Consider the following 24,045-nt stretch of genomic DNA (forward strand, 5'->3'; position numbering starts at 1 on the left):
CAGCCACCCAGGTTTAGTAGGCACTGGCCTACTAAGAATTGGTTCTTTCCTGTGTCCAACAGAGCCACTCAGGGCAAATCAAGGCTCCCCAAAGGCTCCAGATATCAATCACATGGATCTTACAGGTCAAAGCAATGGGGTGCCTCCACTTCCAAATCTGGAGGTAACAAAGCACAACCCTACAGTAAGCAGTCTCAATGGCTTTCCTCTGCCATCTCCAAGCACTTATCTTTTGGCAGCCCCCTTGGTGGGAAAACTAGCTCTTCATGCTCAAACCTGGCATTTAATTACCCAGGACAAGTGGGTATTAAACATAGTATCCCAGGGGTACAGATTTCATTTCCACACGTTGCCAATTCCACACGGATGGCCAGATCTGCCACCAAACCAGTGCGCAGAGGCCCAGAAACAAGTCATGTCTCTCATGGATATGGGGGCTGTTTAGTACCAGAAAAGGAAAAAGGACAAGGATTTTTATTCAAGGATTTTCCTCGTACCCAGAAAAGACAAATCATGGTGTCCAATTCTGGACATATCAATTATAAACACGCTCCTGGACATTCCAAAATTCAAAATGCTGACTTTACAACAGCTACTGCCTATGCTAGGCAAGAATGCCTGGTTGGTAACTCTAGACTTAAGAGGCATACTTGCATATCCCAATAAGGGAATCTTGCAGAAGATACCTCCGCTTCAAAGCAGGCTTTTTGCATTACCAATTCTCTGCTTTGCCCTTTGGCTTATCTACTGCACCCAGAGTCTTTACAAAGTGCCTGGCACCAGTACTGCATTTTGCAGGCAAAGAAACATTCAAATTTATCCTTATCTGGACGATTGTCTCATTCAGGCAGAGGAAAAGGACACTCTTCTTCAATATCTGGCATTTGTAAAAAGTCTTCTAACATGCCTAGGGTACACCATAAATTAAAATAAATCACAACTGGTACCCTCTCAAATAATTACATTCCAGGGTGCAAGCTTGAATACAACTGCCCAGATGGCTTACCTCACGCCAGACAAACAAATTCAGTTGACAACATACTTCAAACAAATGGTAACAAAAAACCCAGCTATCTGCAAGACAAATTCTGCAGGCTTTGGGGTTCATGGCATCCTGCATTCTACTAATTCCATATGCAAGACTGTATATGAGGAAACTTCAGTGGTACCTAAAAAGCTTTTGGAGTTCATTGTCACAGCTTGGAAACGTATTCCTCTCGTTCCCTGCCTACAACAGGGGTTTCTTTGGTGGGCAGAGACATATCACCAAAACAAGGGACTGTCATTTATTCTACCCCCTGCCACCCAAACCCTACCTACAGACGCATCCGATTATGCTTGGGGGGGGGGGCCACATGGCAGGGAGATGCATTCAGGGCAAATGGAGCCCAAACCAAATGCATCTACATATCAACCAGAAAGAAATGCTAGCTGTTCAGAATGCTCTGGCAGCCTTCAAGGACTTCCTTCATCCAGGGCAACTACTGATAAAGACGGACAACACCACAGTTATGTGGTACATAAACAAGCAGGGGGGTACCCACTCCTACCCCCTCTGCAGACTAGCCATGGCCTTGTGGAACACAGCCTTGACTTACCATATACATCTTCAAGCTCAATTCCTGCCAGGAAAGCAAAATACTCTGGCAGACCACCTAAGCAGAAATCTGCCCACACGAATGGAAACTGGACCCACAAATCTTCAGAATGTTGACACAGAAATGGGGGAGCCCAGAAACAGATCTATTTGCCTCTCCCCAAAACTTTCAGTTGGACAAATTCTGCACAAGAACTCATCACAAAAAAGCATGGAAAGTGGATACTATCAGTCTATGCCTTTCCCCCTCTGCCTCTACTCTCCAAGGTCTTACTAAGTCAGACAGGAAAAACTAAAAATGATTCTAATTGCTCCGGACTGGCCTCACCAACACTGGTACCCACTAGAATATGTTGCACCTTCCTCTGTGGTACTTACCTCAAACACCTCGCCTATTGTCTCAGCAGAACTATCAAATTCTGCACACTCTGCTACAAACTCTGAATCTTGCAGCATGGATAATCCACTAATTTCACCAACCGCATCTCTCAGTAAACCTGTGATGGATGTCATTTTGGAGGCCAGAAGGCCTAGTACTAGAAAATCTTATGCTGATAAATGGAAGATATTCTGTGCTTGGAACCAAGCACAAGGAATAGACACAGCAAAGCCCAATATTCCTCAGATTTTGCAATACTTAACTGAAATGCTTCACAAGGGCCTATCTTTTTCTTCAATAAAAATCCATGCCTCTGCCATCTCGGCTCATTACAACACAGAGCTTCCCCTCTTTTCTCATCCCCTGCTAAAACAGTACCTCAGATGGGCCAAAAAATTAAGGCCTCCCAGAAGAGCGCCAACTCCTGCATGGGACCTCAATTTTGTGCTGGAAAAACTCGCCCTACCTCCTTTTGAACCAGCAGCTACTGCGGATATAAAATTTCTTTCTTGGAAGACCGCCTTTCTTTTGGTAGTCACTTCAGCTAGAAGGGTTTCAGAACTACAGGCTCTCATGTAAGTGGAGCCTTTCATTATTTTTTACCTGGATAGGGTGGCCCTCAGGACCAATCCTTCTTTTATGCCTAAGGTGGTATCCAGTGTGGCTCTTAACCAGAACCTTCACCTGCCAACCTTCTCAAATCCACAGAACAAGGGGGAGCGGATTCTGCATTCATTGGATGTACACAGACAACTAAGATCCTATTTAAACAGGACAAAATCTCTAAGAAAGTCTGAGCAACTACTGGTGGCATTTGCTAAAGGATCAGAGGGGAAGGCTATATCAAAGCAGACTATTTTTAAATGGATAAGCCATTGGATTCGTTTCTGCTACTTGCACTATGGTAAACCTGTGCCCAAGGGGATCAGATCCCATTCCATCAGGGCTGCATCTACTTCAGCAGCTTTTCTCAGAGGGGTCCCTACCAGAGACATTCTAGAAGCTGCTACTTGGAGCTCTGTTCATACGTTCACAAAGCATTACCATTTACCTTTCTCTTCTAAATCCAGGGCAGGCTTTGCCATTGCAGTCCTGCAGGGCCTTATAAATGCTCCTAATGCTGTTTAGTTCCATCCTCCCATCCATAGCTTTGGGATTCTACTCAAATGTAATGACTGCAGCAGTGAAGCACGAAGAACATAGTACAGTTTTGTACACTTACCATAAATGTAGATGTTCGAGTGTATTCACTGTTGCAGTCCATATTACCCACCTGCCAGCACCCTTTCTGTACCTTTTCTTTCCTTCACTATACTCAAAAGCCTTTGTGGTGTATTTGCTTTTAGTTGAAGGTAAATTTTATGTTTTCTAAAGTGCATTTATATATTTATAGTTGTATACATATATTTTGCTCCCCTTTTGGGGGGCACCTGACATCTGGGCCAAGAAAAACTGATTAAAATGGCATCGGCTGCATGTTTTATACCCCTGACGACCTGACATCATGGAAGAGGAGACTGCAACCGACGCAGGACCCAAGACTTTGTTATTCAGGCCGACTGAGGGCAGCCTGCCAGCAGATTACCCAAATGTAATGACTGCAACAGTGAATACACTCTAACATCTACATTTATGGTAAGTGTACACAAGTGTACTTTCTTCTCCCTGATCCCTCCAAAGCAGGAGTCGCAGAGAGATGCTCCAGTCCATGAGTGGCCCTCCCGTCTTCTCTAGGCTCACCCCTTTTTACATCTAATCTGTAAATTTCTACTGAAAGCATACTGGTTGAAGAGCACAGTTTTACTCCTTGCACCCTTTTGGCCTCATCAAATTTGGTTTCCCTTCCTTTGGCCTTATCTTCTACATCCAGCCCAGATACTAGATCCCAATCCAGACCTCCTGTCTCACCTGATGAGAATAAATCATCCAGACATGACAGGCCTCAAAATGACTGCATGGCTTCTCCAATTAAACTGTTTTACTAGACACCCCAGGCTTTCCTCCCTGGTCCATCATATTTTATCTCAAAAGGCTTCTACTTCAAAGGTTTACAAAAGTAAGTGGAAGATATTTGCTTTTTGGGCCCTGAAGAGAGATTTGGACCCTTTTCTGCCTGTATACCAGCTGTACTTGAGTTTTTAGCTTAAATTTTCAATGAAGTGACTAGTTTTTGTACTATTAAGGTTCAGTTTGCTACTATTTCAAATTTGGCATCTAGATGGGAATAATTCTTAGGCTTTGAATAGCCTTCCCTTTGCTTCTGAGGAGACCTAAAGGCTATCCTTTTGAAATAGAAGCTTTCTCAAAGTAATGTTTTAGCTTAGGCTTCCAGTAAAGGATCAGACTCCTCCTTGAGGTTTAACTGTCCAACTTCAACATCTGACCCAAGGTCCATATCAACCTGCAGCTAAGTCAGACCTTTAAGTTTTTGTCTTGGAAAACTGTATTTCTAGTTGCTATTACATCAGCTAGATGAGTATCCAAACTTCAGGCTCTTTCTTCCAAGTTTCCTTGCCTGGTTTTCCATAAAGATAGGGTTCTGTTATGAACCAACCTGTGTTATGACTAAGGTAGCTTCTGAGTCTAATATCTAGATCATTAACCTCCCACTGTACTGTACAAATCCCTCAGATAGAAAGTACATACCCCATCTTTTGGATGTGCATAGACTACTTCAAGTTTTATCTCCATCAGACCAAAGATTACCATAAGACTGATTAGTTTGTATCCTCTCCACCTAAACATTTGGGCGTGCAAGTTTCTAAAGTTACTCTGGCCAGATGGTTAACTGATTGCATATCTTTTCCCTATAGTAAAATAGATATGTCCTTGCCTAAGCCCCCTAGAGCTTATTCCACAGGGTCCATGGCTCTATCCTTAACCTTTTATTTTAGAACTTCCATATATGGCATTTGTGTGGTTGTCACTTGGTCTAGTGCCCATACCTTTATTTCGGATTACAAATTAGATTTGTTTTTAAGAACAGAGTTGCTTTTGGTTCCACAGTTCTCTGAAATATCCTTCCATGAAGACCACCCAAGGTTCATTTAGCTGGGGACTGTGTCCCATCAGTTGAGGAGTGAGTGAACATGGCAACCTTGGATATGTTTTATGTGCTCCCCATAACCTTGCCTCTGTGTTGTCCATTTTCATTATTACTCCACTTTCTGCCTTTCTAACCACCTTCCATTTGCTTCTGCAGAGACCTAAGGAATACATTTTGGGAACTGTTTCCCGATTTGAGCTCCAGTTCTATTCCCTACACCTTTTTAAGTTCTCTAAAGGTATTCGTTGCCTAATAAGGGCAGCAAACTCAGTCTGAGGTATGTTAGACTGATGGGGCATTAAGGGAGGAGCTGAAGAGTTGGATCTGAGAATCTGGGAGAAGCGTCTGGAGTCTGATCCAAGACCCAGCAGTTGAGGAAGAATGAAAATGAGCACAATGCAACACGGTGAGTACTATTTTCTCTTGTAGGTTGAACTATTGCTTACAAGTTAGTTTTGCCTTTATCGCTGTGACCCAGGTATAAACAGATCCTGGAAAAGTGAGCATTTTTGATAGTCATTTACTATCTTGCAAGGTTTTTATTTTCTTTTTTCAGATGGGTAAAACAGGAATCGGAAATGTCAAAGGAGAGCCAGAACTTCGATAGCAGCCCAAAACTGGATCTAGGCTTCAAGGAAGGGCAGACAATCAAACTGAATATTGGGGTAAGGTCAGAGAATAAGGTGGCTGTACCATGGAGATTTTGGAAGAGATCCTAGTGGATTTTTTTTCTGTTCTAGTGTACATAATTCTGCAGTGACCTGAACATTATGGTTATGCTTGTGCCTTCAGGTCAAAACTCCAGCTTGTAATTTGCTGTATTGTTTTTAAGCTTGTAAAATGTTCCTTTTTTACTCTTTCAGAAGTTTAATGTATGTAATGTAACCATGACTAGAATCTTATCAAGAGAGAAAAACAAATGCCAGCCAACCAACACGGTGCAAGAGCTAATAAAAATAACCAGCCGAAATACAGGTGTAGGTAAAAATAAAGGCAGGCAAATTTATTCAGAAAGGTTAGCACTTTCGTGGGGTTACCGCTTCTTCAGACCAACAAAAACTGTTAACATTTCGGAAAATTAGGTTTGGAAATATTTTGCATAACCCTACTCTGGTACATGTTTTGGTACACACGCGTGCGTATTTATAAATGTGCCCATGTCTGATGTATTAATGTTGCACATATAGTGTTTACTTGTGTGCTGCATTTTTGCAGTTCAATTAACATTGGCTCTGTTTTCCATCAGGACATGACTTCATATATTGTAATGCTACATTGCAGTCCATCCACTCTCAACCCCTTTTTCCCAGTCCTTTTCTAAAAATAGAATGCTATGATCACATCTGCTTCCTTAATTGTATCTTATGACTGTGGCCCCATTTCACACAGCTTCATTCTGTGAAGTGCCTTTTGTTACCCTGTGAAAAACTGTTAAACCAGTTTAGTTTTGGCCATTTTTGTTAGCCTCATTCAATTATTCAAATTAGAAGAAAATTGCAACTTTCGTGAGCATCATAGAAATGTGAAACATCTTTGTGTTACTGTCTTGTGTCTTATATTGTTAGCTAGCAGTTGCATAGTACACACTTAGAAGTAGTCAGAATACCAGTAATGTCTGTTAGAAATTATGGTTTCTGTAATGTGAATTGGAAGGGGTTTTTTGTATTCCCCTGCCTTGTAGCTGGCCATTCACTCACCTCTTCGCTAACTGGGTATACTGGATCTACTTCATTCTCCCTTGGGCTCAACCCTAGCACTCCCGTGGCTGCTGAGGAGATGGACACTGGTACAGCAGCATAATGTTGCTGGGGGTTTGCCTTAACCCCCACCACCTGCCAGTGGAGAGAGTAAAAAGACTGCTTGGACTCCCACAAGCAGTAGTACTCTTTTTTTGGGTGTTGATCAGCCTAAGCTGTTGGCTATACCTGTAGTAATTCAGAAGTACAAGGATGCCTTTGTGTTCTTGTTTACCATGTAATTCTATCACCAGAGTCTAGAAAGCCAACACAGTTGTATAGGGTAGAAAAGAAGTTATAGTGCTAATTAGGGTCTGTAAATATGAAGGCAGTCTGATAGCCAATAGTTTTTTCATGAAGCTGATTAAACTGGGCACGAACAGCAAACCTGTATTAGTTATTTCCCTACTGTTTTTAGTGACTGTGGAGTTGGTGTATATAAGTGAGGGGATCTTATTCTCCTGCAGATCACTTTCTTTTTGTTTCCCTATTACTGACTTTTGCTTGTATGTTTAATCTAATTTATGCAGAAGTTGTAGATTGGTTGACCTGAATCTATGCAAGAACCCAGTGACTGATGCCCATGGTTTTCTCACTTATGCAGCCAGGGCCTGTAAGTTGATAGCAGCAAGCAGTATGCATACAGTTAATAAGCATACTCGAGTACTTGACAGATTTAGTGTAGAATTGCATACATTTTCTTAATTAGTTGTTTTATCTATGCATTGTTATAACTTGCATGTCCCATGGGCTGAGCCTGTAATTTGTCTATGTGAATTTGGACTATTGAGAGCCTGACCAGTATGCTAAAGTACAAAGACGAGAAGAAATTTTTGATGCAACTTTGAAATAGTAGCTATTAAAACTCTAGCAGAGTGCCCTTAATGTTACCAGACATATTATGAAATGCTATCACAGAGTAAATTATTGTACTGGAAAATCCGCTTCATGTTCAGTACTCAGATGGCATGCTAAAGATTAATTCTTTGCCTGAGGACCTGAAAAGCACAGTTGAGTGTGCCTCTGGGCAGAAAGTTATTGCTTGGACCTCATTAACATAGTGTTTAAAGAAAAAGGCACTATATTTATCTTTTCATTGCCTGATACCAAAATATAATGGTGTCTTGCTGAGTAATTTTAAACAGAAGAGAAGGGGTGTCTGTGGTGAGGTTGCAGAGGCTGAGGGAGTCTGCCAGGGCCACAGCTCTCCCCTTCCCAGCCAGGGGGAGTGCTTCTCAGTTCTGACCACCCCACATCTTACACAATTCCATCACTCTTCTCTCAAGGTTCTTTGAAAGCCTCACTTCAAAGCCCAGTGATTTTTTTTTTTAACTACTAGTCGTCAGTTCTCCAGTCCTCAGTGAGGTGCTTTTGCAGCCCCTTATGCCTGCTTCTGTGTATTTGCAGGCTGCTACAGAGACCCTTTCCGAGTCCGGTATGCCACAAAACTTTTTTGACTAAGGATCCTGTGGTAGTCTCTATCTTGGATGGGTCCGGAGCTGCTGAGCTGGCACTGGCTTCTGAGGGAGTCCTTCGCACTACTTATTCTCTACACAAACCTACATCTTCTTTCGCAACTACCATTCTTTCGAAAACGACAGTTTCTTATGAACCACACCCAAGAAACAGACCCAGTCTCAGGCACCTGCTTCCTTGACTTAGTCTCAAATGCTTAAAATGTCGGAAGACGTTATGCTGATCAGGGGAAGCCAAGATACCCCCTCCAAAAGGAAGAGAGATCTGTCCCCTGTAGTTTGTCTGAAGAGTCAGAAGACTCTGATGCATCTGAATATGAAGACATGCAACCCCTCTCTACTTAAGAGGATCCTGATGCAGAAGATTCCATCCCTTCAGCCTCTCCCCCAGAGGATTTTTCCTTTGGGGAAGCCCTTCATACCTTAAGGGAGCATTCCATCCCTTCAGCCTCTCCCCCAGAGGATTTTTCCTTTGGGGAAACCTTCATATCTTAAGGGAGCATTTCCAATGGGAGAGTCAGGACTACCCTTAGTCTAAAAAGAGACTTGGAGAATTCTTAGATCTTCCACAGCACAGACCCTTAGCCATTCCCCCTAGTCCTGGATGTTGTGGAGGATGTTTTCCTGAAATCCAGCTTGACTCCTGACACCTTCCCTCCTGCACCTAGAAAACCAGACGGATACTACAGAGTCCTCTGACTCGCACAGATTTCTTTTTAAAAATCCTACTGCTGACTGAGGTAATTTCTTAAAGGCCTAAAGGGATTAAGGCAGTCTCTGCTAAGAATCCCACCCCCTCAGATAGGGATTCCCTAGCAGTAGACAGATGAGGTAAAAAAGTATATAGCTCAGCTACTCTTGCTGTCAGAGCACTAATTTGTCAGATGTTCTTGGTGTTTCACTGTTGCAGTCATCACATTTGGGTTATCTGCCTGCAGGTAGCCCTCCCCTGGCCTGAATACCAGAGTATTCAGATTTCTGCATCAAATGCTGTTGCTTCTTCCATGATGTCAGGTTGTCAGGAGTATAAAACATGCAGCCGATGCCATTACATTAGCCTTTCTTCCGTGCAGTGCCTGAAGCTGAAGCAGTTCTGTCAAAGGAAAAAAAACTTCAAAGACCAATTCACGTTGGGTTCAAGCAAGGCACCCTTTATTACTTGCAGCAAGGAGACAAATCATGTAGGCACAAGGTTTGTCTGAATCATTAATGATTAGTAGGTTATACTTGTACAGTTCTGTTCCTGTCACTTAGAAAATGTTACATTCTATTGGTGATGTAGTTAGACACCGCTTTCTGTATGTCCTACAGAAAATATTGCTAGACTTATTGCTGACCAAGTTAAAATATCTGTCATTCTGCAAAATATTTTGAGAAAAACAACCTGGCCTTGGGTTTGTCAGTCCATTTCAGCATTTTAATTCTTCTATTGTACTGTTCTAATACATGTGTTACATTTTACCTAGATTCAAGGTACATTTCTAGCTTTAGTACAAGTAATGCTGACTACAGTTTAAACTTTCAAGCATCTATTGTTTTCTTTATCAATAGCTTCTAACAGCTGCATGTTTTCTCATGGCATAAGCAGAAATGAATATCCCATTAGCAGAAATGAATTACTTCTTATTATTTGCTGACATTTGCAGAAATAGAATGCTTCTTGTTAAGTTTCTAATGGCTGTGCAGATTCATGCAGTGTGAACAGAATAAATGTATTAGCTTTAAATCTCGAATGCATTAAGCATGCATATTACTATTACCTATTACATATTTTTCTAACATTTCCCCCCTTTTAATACGTTTATTCTACTTTCAAAATAAGCATAATTTTCTTCCCCTAACCTCTTCCTACTCAGGATTTGCAGTTGAGAGTCATTCAGTTTAAACTTATGAAAGCATTTTCAGATTTTTAACAATTCTTCAAGTTCAGCACCTTTGGTATAAGGTTTCTGAAACTGACATGTCTATAAAGTCTTTAATCAGACTTTTCATGCAGGGGATGCAGCAGCATACACATAACCACCAGTAGGATCATTCCTATACAGATGGCAATCAGGATATTCATCAGGATACTGCCCCACCCCCCAAACAATCTCTGGAAAAAGTCAGTCAATGGATTTGGTCCTGGTTTGGTCATGGCTGATACCTGCTGAATTACCTCAAGATGATTGTCTATCTCGTGTTTGTAGTCAGGAATATATGAACAGCACTCCTCCTGGATTAAAGCGCACGTACCTCCTCTCGCTGCTAGGGTGAAGTCGAGAGCCATGCGGTTTTGAAGCACTACAGTTCTCATGGCAGTCAGTTCATCAGTCACCAATTCTAGGGCAGAAAAGGTTGCATTACTCATTATTTCAAGAAGTTTAGACAATTTTCTCAGTTCCCAGATTGATTTCGTTGCTTCATATGCTGGCAGTACACCTGCCCATGAGATGATGGTATCACCCAAGTCCATGTGTACCAGTTCATTTTTCCCTAAGCCTACAGCATGATGGTTTTTCCAGCCCGCATTGATTTGTCCCACTGGATTGACAGGCTTCTTGATTTCTCGTCGAACATTCCGAATTTTCCCTTGAGGTAAAACTGCTGTGACGAATGGCCGGAACCAGGTACCCCAAATAACTGCCGGACCAATTCTCAGGTAACCACTTGTATGCTTTCCTACCATATACAAAATAAGTCTTCTACTTTTGGAAGTAACTTTACCATGTCCTGGCTCTGGATGAAACCTGTTTTTGTCCATCATAGACAGTTGTTTATAAAGGTCAGCATTATGTTTTACTTCATCAGTTGTCCTATGCATCAGTTCAACAAATGAATCCTAGCTCGTGTTACAATAGGATCCTGTGTTATCAGTTTTATTGTAGCATCTATAGGGAACCGTCACATTGCAATTGCTCCAACCCACCTGAACTGTATAATTTTTGTAAAAACACAGTTCCTTTCTGTCGAACAGACAAGTGCACTGCTACCTTATCTTGTGATGTGACATCTGATGTATCATAGACTAAGTTTTCCCAGGTCTTGTTGGTTCCTAGAGGGACTGAAGTTAGCAATAACCCCCCGTATGCTGTTGGCAAAGCTGTGCAAATACAGCAATTTGAAACATTGAAGGTCTCAGCATACACATATTTGATTGCCTGGTAAGTGTTGAAGTTTGGGTGCCACTCTGCGTACAACTCTGCACGCTTGTTTAGTGCAGTTTGTGTGGCTGAGAAAAGGAATGGCCACAACAAAAAGATTGTCACTAGTACAGTCAACAGGATGGTTATGCAATACGTCCGAGGAAACGGTTGTTCTGCATTCCTCTTTTCTCCGACTCTTCCGAATAGGTACATTTGGATCTTACTGGATTCTGTCATTTTTATTTCAGACACGTGTTCTTACTCTCTGCCCCAATAGGACCTTCATCACCGACAGTTTCTTCACTGGGGTTGAGACAGATCAGTCCTATTGATCTGACCCCCCCTTTGTAGCCAGACTTTGAACTGGACAAAAGTCTTACCTCTCCATCGGGGCCCTCAGCACAAAGTTAAGTTTGCAGTGCGTCAGGTGGATCCACGAAGCTCGCTCTGCTATCTTGACTGCAGTGGGTGTTGAAAGAAGCACCTGGTAGGGACCTTCCCACCTCGGCGATGACCAATTCTTCTTGACAACTTTTATCCACACCCAGTCTCCGGGTGTCACTGCCACTTCTGATTTCTCGGTTTGCTTTCTATCTGAAGCAGAATTTGACTGCAACAGATGTTTATAATTCATTACTTTCTTCATATATTCAGCTAGTGTAAAATCAGCTTCCTGGTCTGATGACATAAGTTTCCACTGGGGTGTATAGTAAGCCCTTCCAAATAACTTTTCAAAAGGAGTCGATACTTTTGATGTAGGGACAGTTCTCATGCTCAATAGTGCCAGGGGTAAACAGTATATCCAATTTTTCCCTGTCTCAGCTATCAATTTTCTCAGTCTGGATTTTTGGTTGGAAAGGCTTCCACCCATCTGGAAAACATCAACAGTGACAAGACAATACTTCTTATTTTCACATTTGTTCAGTTCTATGAAATCCATACAGATAGTGTGAAACGGATATGGTGGTGTAGGGAAACTCCCTTGCTTAGGCTTTATCGCCCCCCTGTGCATGATGTTTGTTACAAATCTTGACACGTCAAACAAAATTTTTTAGAGTAGTTTGTAAATCCATAAGTTATGAACACCTAGTTCAACAGCTGTACCATCCCCCCTGTTGAGACATGGCACTGCCCATGGCTCAACAAAACTGCATATCTAAACAAATTAGATGGTAGTATCTGTTTCCCTTCTCTAGAGATGTACAGCCCCTTTTTGAGAATTGCTTCTCGTTTTATCTATCATTGTTTTTCAGCTTGTGTAGGGAGTGTCTGCATTGTTTTTAACATTTCTAAGTCTAAAATCTCAGAGGGTTGTAGTTCCTCATTTAAAAGAAATACTTCTGTAGCTGCTTGTTTTGCAGCTATATCAGCCCTCGCATTACCTTTTGAAATCCTATCTTGTTGCTTGGTGTGAGCTGTGCATTTACAGATGGCTACTTTCTGAGGTAACTGAATAGATTCTAAAAGATCTAAAATAAACTGTGCATGATTGATAGGTTTTCCAGTAGATGTAATCATTCCTTGGTTTTTCCACTGTTGTGCAAAAACATGTACAGTAGAAAAAGCGTACTGGCTGTCAGTAAAAATGTTTACACATTTACCCTTTGCTAAGGTACATGCTCATGTCAAGGCAGTCAATTTGCTGCCGGTGCAGATAAGTTGTGTGGTAAAGGTTTTGCTTCTATAATCTCAGTATCAGAAATTACTGCATATCCTACTAGGATGTCCTTCAAGGATGCATCTGCAGTCATAACATATGGGTTGTCCTGCCTCAGGCAGCCCTTCGGTCGGCCGGATTCCAAAGTCTAGGTCTGGCCTCGGCTGATGTCGCACTTTCCCCGACGTCAGAGCTTCTGGGGTATAAAGGCATCAGCCGACGCCATTTTCCTCGGTCGTTCTTGCCGCACGGTGCCCGAAGCAGAAGCTGTTCGCAAGTGCCGGTCGGTCAGATCCAGAGATTTCAGCTACCGAAGACTTCGAAAAAAGCTAAGTACCCCGTTGGGGACTCTTTCTTGTCTCAGCCGATGTCAGACAAAGTAAATAATTGTTTAACTTGTGGGAAACAAATACCTCATAAGGATTTCCATTCTTATAGGCCCAGACCACGACGTATCAGCTTGTTTAGCCTGTGCCTCCTTCAACCGACTGACTCTTGGACGTCAGTCGGAGTTTGCAGAGGAGTTTTTTGGTTACGCTTTTGCTTACAAAATGCCGTCGGAGACTCCGACTTCACATATGGTCAAAAAACGCAAGGAAAAGGATCGACACTCGCGGCCCGCGGTTTCGGCTGAAACCATGGCTAGGCCTACCTCTAGTGTCTCTGTTTCGGCTGAAACAGAGTCCACGATTATTACTACTACTGAAACCATACCTCCGACCACCGAGGCCAGAGAGGCCCCGGCTGAGTCAGCTTCAGAACTCCCTACCGAAGCTAGTGCTCAAGAATTGTCCGATACCATACCTTTGGACACTTCTACTCCTGCACGTGGGGCAGCTAGGCCCCCAGCTTCTATGTCTATTAAGGCCTTCTCCAGGGCTAAAGCTGCCAAACTTTCTAAAGCTTTGCCTGCCAAATCTTCTTCCCAGAGGCCTTCCTCTAGTTCACAGATTCTTTCTCTTGCTGAGGACCTTATATCCTTAATTAGGGGTTCCCAACCTCACCCAGACAGGGCCTCCCAACCTCCTCCAGACAAAAGGCCCAGGACTGATCCCTCTGAACCTCTATCCTCAGATTACTCCACGGATGGATCTGATTTGTCAGACCATCAGGAAGGGGCCTACTCGCCTTATGAGGATTCAGATGCAGAAGACTCCATTCCTTCGGCCTCCCCACCTGAAGAATTTTCCTTTGGGGAAACTTTACACTCCATGAGGGAGCATTTTCAATGGCAGGGTCAGGATTTCTCTGATTCTAGAAAAAGATTGAGGACCTTTCTGCATTTGCCCCAGCATAGGCCCTTAGCCATATACCACCTGTTCTAACTGTAATTGATGATGTGTACAATGATGTTAGTACTGCACCTGATTCTCTTCCCCCGGAACCCTGCCAAACCTGACAGATACTACAGGGTCCCGGATTCTCACTTCCACCTGTATAAAACCCATGCTGCAGACCCAGAAACTATTTCTCAGGGCCCTAAAGGGGTTGTAGCTGCTACTGCCAAAAATCCCCTACCCTCTGAAAGAGAGTCTAGAGCATTAGAGAGATGGGGAAAAAAGGTTTATACATCTGCTACTCTTTCTGCCAGGGCATTAAACTGTCAGTTCCATATGATACAGTACCAAGAATTTTTGTTAGATCAGCTGAACAAGAAGCTCTCTTCTCCTGAACCTTTAGACCGTAAATCCCTTCAGGATTTGGTACACAACTCTCAGCAGGTCAGTAATAATTTCTTAAAATGTGGCTATGATGCACTGGAGGCTTCATTTAGATCAGCTATGACTGGGGCAGTAATTCATCGGCATGCCTGGCTGAAGGAACAATCTCTGCCAGACCATGTCAAAGCTAAACTACTGGATGCTCCAATGGAGAAGCAAAATTTATCTGGCTCCCCTGCACAGGAGATTCTAAAGAAGGTGGAAGAAAAAGCAAAATCTGTGCAAACAGTAAAGGAATTCCTGCAGGTCCAACCTCCGAGGTTTAGCAGAAACTGGCCTACTAAGAATTGGTCCTTTCCAGACACCTCCAGAGCACAGAGGGGCAGGAATAGACGCCCTAGAGGCAGGGGTCAATCAAAGGGTGCCTACAGGGGCCGTCAGTGGCAGCCTGCCAACCAGAGAAGTAGTGCCAGAGCGACAACTACAACCACAACAGGACAGACCCAATGACTTGACTCTGATTCCGCCTACCAGGGATCAACTGGAAGCTCCCTTGGGCGGAAAGCTGGGTTTATTCTCAAAAAACTGGCATTGCATTACAAAGGATACATGGACATTGCAAACAATAGACAAAGGATACAGGTTTCACTTCCACACTTTGCCAAAAAGGGGCGGAATGCCAAACCTTCCACCAAACCAGAAGGCAGAGGCTTTAAGACAAATCAGCAATTTACTTCAGATGAAAGCAATAGAAAGGGTACCATCTACAGAACAAGGCCAAGGATTTTACTCCAGACTATTCCTTGTACCAAGAAAAGAAAACCAATGGAGGCCTATTCTCGACCTGTCCGCACTGAACACATATGTCATTGTGCCAAAATTCAAAATGCTGACCCTACAGCAACTTCTTCCCATGTTGGGCAAGGAGTCTTGGCTGGTGACTCTAGATCTCAAGGAGTCATACCTGCATGTCCCTATCAGACCAGATTGCAGACAACACCTCAGATTTCTTACAGGATCAGAGCATTATCAATTCTCAGCATTGCCCTTTGGCTTATCTACTGCGCCAAGAGTATTCACGAAATGCCTGGCATCAGTAATTGCACATTGCAGACTTCAGGGAATTCAAATTTATCCTTACCTGGACGACTGCCTAATACAAGCGGACAACAAGAAAAAATTGTTAAAGGACTTTGCCTATGTCATACACCTGCTACAGGCCTTGGGATACACAGTCAACATCCAAAAGTCAAGGCTAGTGCCATCCCAAAGGATAACCTTTTTGGGTGCGGATCTGGACACAATCACTCGGATGGCTTTTCTCACAGAGGAAAAACAGAAACAACTTCCAGACTATTTCATGATATTGACAAGACAAACTCAGCTTACTGCAAGGAAAGTACTGCAGGCCCTGGGTTACATGGCATCCTGCATAATCTTGATTCCACATGCCAGGCTGCATATGAGGTAATTGCAATGGTACCTAAGGAATGTATGGTCTCAACACAGTCACAGTCTGGAAACCTTGATACGAATCATTCCATGCCTTCACAAAGAATTCCTGTGGTGGGCTCAGGCCTGCCAGACCAACAGAGGGTTGCCTTTCAACAAACCAAAAACAAGGCAGACCATCACCACGGACGCCTCAGACCGAGGATGGGGAGGACACATGGAGGACAAATGTATCCAAGGCCTATGGCCTCAAGGGCAGCTAAGCATGCACATAAACCAAAAAGAACTGCTGGCAGTGAGGCATGGCCATCGAGGCATTCAAACCATTCCTCCAACAAGGACATCTGTTAATAAGGACAGACAACACCACGGTCATGTGGTACATAAACAAACAGGGAGGCACACATTCCTACCCTCTATGCCGGATGGCAATGAACCTGTGGAACCTATGCCTGAATCTCAATATCCAGCTGCAGGCCAAATTCGTTCCAGGAAAAGAGAATTCACTAGCAAGACAGCTTAAGCAGAACTACCACGGATGCACATGATTGGATGTTGCATCCAGACATCTTCAAGCTCATAACAAAGAAATGGGGAATGCCAGAGATAGATCTGTTCGCCTCCCCACTCAACCACCAACTGAAGAAATTCTGTTCAAGGACATACCACCCACAAGCCTGGAGGGTGGACTCTTTCTCTTTCAGTTGGAATGCTCTAACAGTATATGCCTTTCCACCTCTCCCATTGATGTACAAAGTTCTACTGAAGATCAGGGAGGAACAGCCAAAGGTGATACTAATAGCTCTGGACTGGCCAAGACAACACTGGTATCTGCTACTGAGAAGCATGTCTCAGGCGAACTCATGGCCTCTTCCCCTATGGCCTCTTCTTCTAACACAGAACAATTTCAAGACCCTGAATCCAAACTTGAAAACATTACAACTAACTGCCTGGAAAATTCCTTAAAACAAAACCAAACTGTTTTATCTCAAAGGGTGAAGGACATTATCCTGGAGGCTCGCAGACCTTCCACAAGGAAGACATACTCAGCTAAATGGAAGAGATTTTTCATTTGGAGCACATCAAAGGGCACAGATGTCACAGTGGCAAACCTAGCACACATCCTAGAATACTTAGCAGAATTGTTCCACAATGGCCTGTCTTATTCTTCCATTAAGATTCATGCATCAGCAATTTCAGCAGAATACAATATGGATCCACCTATCTTCTCTCACCCTCTTCTCAGACAATTTTTGAGAGGGATCAAAAATGTTAAACCTCCAAGGAGACCCCCTCTACCTGCATGGGATCTCAATTTTGTGCTGGAAAAATTGACACTACCTCCTTTTGAACCAGCAGCATCAGCAGACCTACAGTTTTTATCTTGGAAAACTGCTTTTCTTCTGGCAATCACTTCAGCAAGAAGAGTATCAGAGTTACAGGCATTAATGGCAGTGCAACCTTTTCTTATTTTCCACGATGATAGAGTGTCACTGAGAACCAATCCTACTTTCATGCCAAAGGTGGTATCCAGGGTATCCTTGAACCAAGCTATTCATTTGCCTACATTCTTCCCTAACCCACAGAACAAAAGAGAAAAACTTTTGCACACCTTGGATATACACAGACAACTATGCTACTATCTGGGCAGAACTAAAACCAATAGAAAAACTGACCAATTTTTTGTAGCATATGCAACTGGGGTGCAAGGAAGAGCAATTTCCAAACAGACATTTTCAAAATGGATAGGAAATTGCATTCGCTTTTGCTACTCCTTTCATGGAAAGACAGCTCCTGAAAATATCAGGCCTCATTCCACAAGGGCTACAGCCACCACTACAGCTTTCTTACGAGGGGTGGCTACCAAGGACATTTTAGAAGCTGCTACTTAGAGCTCCGTGCATACATTTGCCAAGCATTACAATCTACCTTTATACTCCAGATCCCGAGCAGGGTTTGCAACTGCAGTACTGCAGGGGATCTTAACAACACCATCCTTCTCTTAGTACCTCCTCCCCCAGTTTGGCTATGGTATTCTACCCATATGTTATGACTGCAGATGCATCCTTGAAGGACATAGTACAGTTTTGTACCTACCATAAATGTAGATGTCCGATAGGTATGCATCTGCAGTCAGGATTACCCACCCGCCTTCCCCTCTGTGGTATTCCTAGGGTGCTTACCCTCTTTCAGCTAGCTGGGGGAATCTATTATGGTGTATTTGTTTGTTTGTATATATGTGTGTGTGTATATATATATATATATATATATATATATATATATGTATATGTATATATGTATATATATATATGTATATATGTATATAATTTGCTGCTGTTTGGAACTTTTCAGCATTTATCCAAATTTAGCCTTCCTAGAGGGCACCTGGCATCTGGGGCAAGAAACACTGAGGAAAATGGCGTCGGCTGATGCCTTTATACCCCAGAAGCTCTGACGTCGGGGAAAGTGCGACATCAGCCGAGGCCAGACCCAGACTTTGGAATCCGGCCGACCGAAGGGCTGCCTGAGGCAGGACAAACCCATATGTTATGACTGCATATGCATACCTATCGGACATCTACATTTATGGTAGGTACAAAACTGTACTTTCTGTCCTGCAGGACCCCTTTTGCACTAACCATCCACGTAGTATGTCACCTTGGCAGCATCCAAGGGGACATCCATGAGATCTTTTCTAGGTAGTGTCTTTTGCTCAATTACCTGCAGGCAGCGGTGCGATGTGCCGTCTGCAGGGGTCGGGAGCAGAGTAGAAGGGTTTAAAGTCGTGCATCGTTCAGTTGTCATGTGAGGTTGGCTCAACAATATAGTCATACAGGAAAGATGCCTAGCAGGGGAAAGATATGCCACCTTTTCTTGTAGTGAAATAATAGCGACTGCATGAGGCACTCTCAAAGTGAGAGGGTGGAATAAGACTACTGAGGCCGAAGCCTGTACTGCCATTGCAGCTGCAACTACTGCTTGTACACAGTGGGGTAAGGATTGTGCCACTGGGTCTAGTTGTGATGAATAGTAAGCAATGGGGCGTTGCTTATCCCCATGCTGCTGTGTTAATACTGATGTCATGTAACCCTGCTTACAATCTACAGTTTGGAAAAAAACATTTATGATAGTTTGGCAATCCCAGAACTAATGAGGATGCTATTAACTGCTTTAGTTTGCAGAAAGCAGATTCTGCCTCTGGTGTCCATTGTAAGAGATCCTGTGCTGCCATAGGCTTCTTGTATACAAGGTCAGTTAGCAGTGCAGATTCCAAAGCATAGTTTGGAATCAAGCTCCGGTAAAAATTAGTTGTACCCAGGAAGGACATCATTTCCTTCTTGGTAGTGGGTTTTGTTGCTTGCAAAATTGCTATCTTTCTGTCCTCATCTAATGTTCTGCCTTCCTTGGATATTATATATCCCAGGTATTTAACTTGTTTTTTCCAAAGCTACAGTTTACTTTTATTTACCTTATGTCCTTCAGTGGCTAAAAGTGCTATGGTATCTTCTCTACAATCCTGCTGGGTGGGGGCTGCGAGCAAGATGTCATCAACATAAAGTAAAATCTGACTGCCTCTTGTTGGGGTAAATCCCGCCAAGTTGCTTGCCATTTCTTATGAGAATATCGTTGGACTTTCACAGTACCCCTGTGGTAGTCATGTATATGTATACCTTTTCCCCTGAAATGTGAATGCAAACCAATACTGGCTGCCTGGGTGTATCTGTATCGAAAATAATGCACTGCTAATGTCTACCACAGAAAAATACTTCTGTTGAGGTTTTAAATCATTCAAAAGGTTGTGTGGGTCTGGCACCATGGGTGCCCTTGGTATTACTGCATCATTTACAGCTTGTAAATCGTGGACCATACGCCATGCTCCATTTGCTTTTTTGACTGGAAATAAGGGTGTGTTACATGGTGAATCGGGAGATTCTACTAGTATCCCTCCTTTAAGTAAGGCTGCTATAATAGGCTTTATCCCTGCCTCTGCATCTTTTCTTAAGGGATACTGTCTCTTTTGTGGTCTGAATGCTGACTTTGGCGTGTTAGTAACTGGTCCCGCTGTACGAATAAGTCCTACATCTGATTTTCCTGTTGACCAGAGAGTCTCTGGTATATTTTGTAAGGCATTTTCTTCCTCCTTCAACAGGAGTGTCAATCAGCTGTCCTCACCAGACTAAGTGCACAGCTGGGTTGGTCTAAGTTATCCAATTCAACTTCTGTATTTGTATTCCCTGTTCTGATAATTCTAGTTCTGTCTGTTTCTCCCATATCATGACTTTTTCTCCTAGGTTTGCCCATTCTATATTTCTGTTTTTGCTTAAGCTAACATGTGGTAATCGATTAGATTTATAAAGTGCAAAGAACTCCTGGGGCAATGAACAGCTGGCTACACTGTTCCCTTCTGTGTCCCAGTACAGGTTACGCAATATCAATCTGTTTGCATGGTTCTTAAACAATTCTTGCTCATATTCCTTATCAGTTCCTGGTGTATTACAATAATACAGGGTACAGTGCAGCAGGTGTTGCTTATCAATGTCAAGGGAGGGGAACTTGCTGACGGCTATGTTCATTAACTCTTCGGTTACAGTCCCTGGACCAGTCGTAACCAAGTCCTGGCTGTACCAATAAAACATTTCACCCTCCGATTGCACTGCAAAGGTATCAATTTGTCGCTGTGCTTCCATACCCTGCATGGTTGGGACTACTGCTATACCAAATAGCTGCAGGAGGTCTCTGACCATCAGGCTTACTGGGCATTTTGCAGAAACAACAATCTTGCTTTTTTGTCAATTCTGAAACTGGATCAGTTATTGCAATGTCACGGGAGAGTGGCTCCCGATACAGCTGTCCATTAGCTGCTTTAACCAGTATGTGATCAGGTGTGTCTGTGTTTTCTGATAGTTTGGAGGGATGTATCAGGGTTTGTGATGCCCGTGAGTCACACATGAATTTGACTTCCCTCCCTTCTACCAAAAGTGTAACTTCTGGTTTCTTGTCTGCTAAATAGAGCTCCAAGCTCAATAAAGCTAGGTCTAATATTTCATCTTCTTCATTCTCACTAACTTCCTGCACTTCCTCCTCTCCCTCTATCACATTCTCATTTATCCCTTCTTCGCTAGCCCCTTCTAATGATTCCTGACTACCATATAGTCAGTCCTCACCCTCCTTGTCTTCCGTTGTTGCCTTCTTTTTCCTGCAATCCTTTGCCAAATGTCCCTTTTTACCGCATTTAAAACATTCACCCCTTTTCTTTCGCCCTTCAAAGTCCTCTGATTGTTGATCAGATTGTTTCCCTGTGCATTTTTCTTGCCCTTTTTCCCCAGACTGTACTACGTAAACTTCTGCTCCATCTTCTACAGAAAATGTTTGAGCTTTCTTTTTCTTTTTGCTATTAAAATGCCTTTCGGCATGCCTAGCATAGTCAAGTAATGACTGTAACCTGCTTGTACGATGATCTACCATGTGTTTTGTAATAAAACTGCTTATAGGTGCAATACTGCCCTTTAAAAAATGCATTTTTTAACTGCTGTTGATATGGGGAATCTTGTGTTTGATCTTCAGGAACCTGCATTCCACAGTGGTTATTAAAACACTCTAATAGTCTGGCATAATATCGATCAATAGTTTCACCTTCTTGTTGGATGCATTGATTAATGCAAGTCCAGTCTGCCCTAGGTTTCCATTTTTCAGAGATGCGGTCTGTAAGACCTTTTACTCTGGTGTCTAATTCTGCGCTGCTATGTGGGAGGGGTCTTTGTGCAGCGTCACAGGGATTCCAGATGTCCTTCATGGATGCATCTGCAGTCATAACAAGTGGGGTTGTCCTGTCGTCAGGCAGCCCTGCAGTCGGCCGGATTCCAAAGTCCGGTCCGCTTCGCTGATGTCGCACTCCACGCGTCATCTCTGTTGGTCTTCGGGTATAAAAGCATCAGCCGACGCCATTTTCCTCAGTCTTTCTTGCCGCGTGGCGCCCGAAGCAATTGTATGCCAATGTGGCCCTACAATTTGTCTAACTATCTTTTCTACCTCTTCTCCATTTAGGTTATAACTCAGCCTCATTCCTTGTAAATCTTCAGAGAATTTTCTAAAATTAACCTTTGGGTGGGGGATTCCCTCAGTGCCTTTCCGGATGTCTTAAGGAGTCCAAGGTCTATACACTAAAATAGTTTGGTCCTGATTGTCTTGACCTGCCTGAGGGTTGGGTACTTCTATAAGTGGACATATTTCTTCTTCACCATTTGCCATAACTCAATGCCTTAATTTGAGTTACCTGACTTTGTTCGAGACCTGGTCTCGATGGATCTCAAAAACAGTTTTATTTTCATAATGCCTGTATCTTCAGTGACCACAGGATATCGTGGGGGTGGACTAACCTGTTCACTTGCTTCATATTCCGGTAAGGGAGGCAGAGGTGCTGATACTATTACTAAGTTATTGTCCTCCTTATCTAAAAACATTGCTTTTAAATTTTTGTTTTTGTTCCCTGCGGTTTACTTCCTCACTCCACCTGTGTGCCTGAGGAATTCCTAATTTACGTTGCTTTTTTACCCGACCTTTGGAATCTGTTTTGAGCTGTTTGACAAGTTTGAGTGAGGATTTTTCTAATTTTCCGTCTAATTCTAACCTGTTTTGAATAATATTTAATATTGGTACGCTGCGACTGCATGTATTTTGCGTCTTCTGTGCAATTATTACCCTGTTCTACCCTTTTGATCGTTACATAACTTCTTAAATTTTTTAACGTGGTACCAGTGATTTTCTTAGTCTCTTCAGAATGACTGCCTACTTATTCTGTTTCTCCTGATCTATGACAAGACAGTAATCTTTTTTGTCCCTGACTTGTAAGAAAAATAGTCTAACAAAAACAATACATATCTAGTCCCTGATCTAAAACAGAAAAAAGTAGATTCACCTTACCTGAGCCCACGTGATTGATCACCAATTCGCAGAGACCCGTCCTTCAGTCGCAGATCAAAAAGTGGTTGGCCTCTTTTGAACGACAATTCAGTCGGAGGGCTTTTCAGATAAGAACCGATTTGGTTTCTTCCCTGTACGGTTTCAACTACCTGGCCCGTCTGATCAGAGGTGAAGAGAGGGTTCCAGTCTGAAGGACTAATCTGTCAAAGGAAAAAAAAAAACTTCAAAGACCAATTCACGTTGGGTTCAATCAAGGCACCCTTTATTACTTGCAGCAAGGAGACAAAGCATGTAGGCACAAGGTTTGTCTGAATCATTGATTAGTAGGTTATACTTATACAGTTCTCTTCCTGTCACATAGAACATGTTACATTCTATTGCTGACGTAGTTAGACACAGCTTTCTGTATGTTCTACAGAAAATATTGCTAGACTTATTGCTGACCAAGTTAAAATATCTGTCATTCTGCAAAATATTGAGAAAAACAACCTGGCCTTGGGTTTCAATCCATTTCAGCATTTCAATTCTTCTATTGTACTGTTCTAATGCATGTGTTACATTTTACCTAGATTCGAGGTACATTTCTAGCTTTAGTACAAGTAATGCTGACTCCGATTTAAACTTTCAAGCATCTATTGTTTTCTTTATCAATAGCTTCTAATAGCTGCATGTTTTCTCATGGCATAAGCAGAAATGAATATCCTTTGTTAATTTTCATGACATTAGCAGAAATTAATTACTTCTTATTTGCTGACATTTGCAGAAATAGAATGCTTCTTGTTAAGTTTCTAATGGCTGTGCAGATTCATGCAGTGTGAACAGAATAAATGTATTAACCCTTTTAAATCTCAAATGCACTAAGCATGCATATTACTATTACCTATTACATATTTTTCTAACAAGTTCACAATTGCCTGTCGGCCAACTCTTGAAATTTTCGTTTTCAAGTTTCAGACCTGAAGTCTTCAAAAAGAAGTACCCCATTGGGGGAATCCT

At 42.6% G+C, this 24,045-nt stretch overlaps 1 protein-coding gene across 1 annotated transcript in view; it reads left to right on the top strand.

The window, feature by feature from the left end:
• LOC122808199 (adaptin ear-binding coat-associated protein 1-like) overlaps positions 1-24,045 on the top strand; it is a 477,147-nt gene that overhangs the window by 347,060 nt on the left and 106,042 nt on the right. Inside the window, exon 5 of the mRNA XM_044079168.1 lies at positions 5,579-5,687. Within this exon, the coding sequence (XP_043935103.1) occupies positions 5,579-5,687 (109 nt within the window). The remainder of the gene's footprint in view (positions 1-5,578; positions 5,688-24,045) is intronic.

This window comes from Protopterus annectens, chromosome 8.part0 (assembly GCF_019279795.1).
Source record: "Protopterus annectens isolate FY-2018-M chromosome 8.part0, PAN1.0, whole genome shotgun sequence".
Classification (NCBI taxonomy): domain Eukaryota; kingdom Metazoa; phylum Chordata; order Ceratodontiformes; family Protopteridae; genus Protopterus; species Protopterus annectens.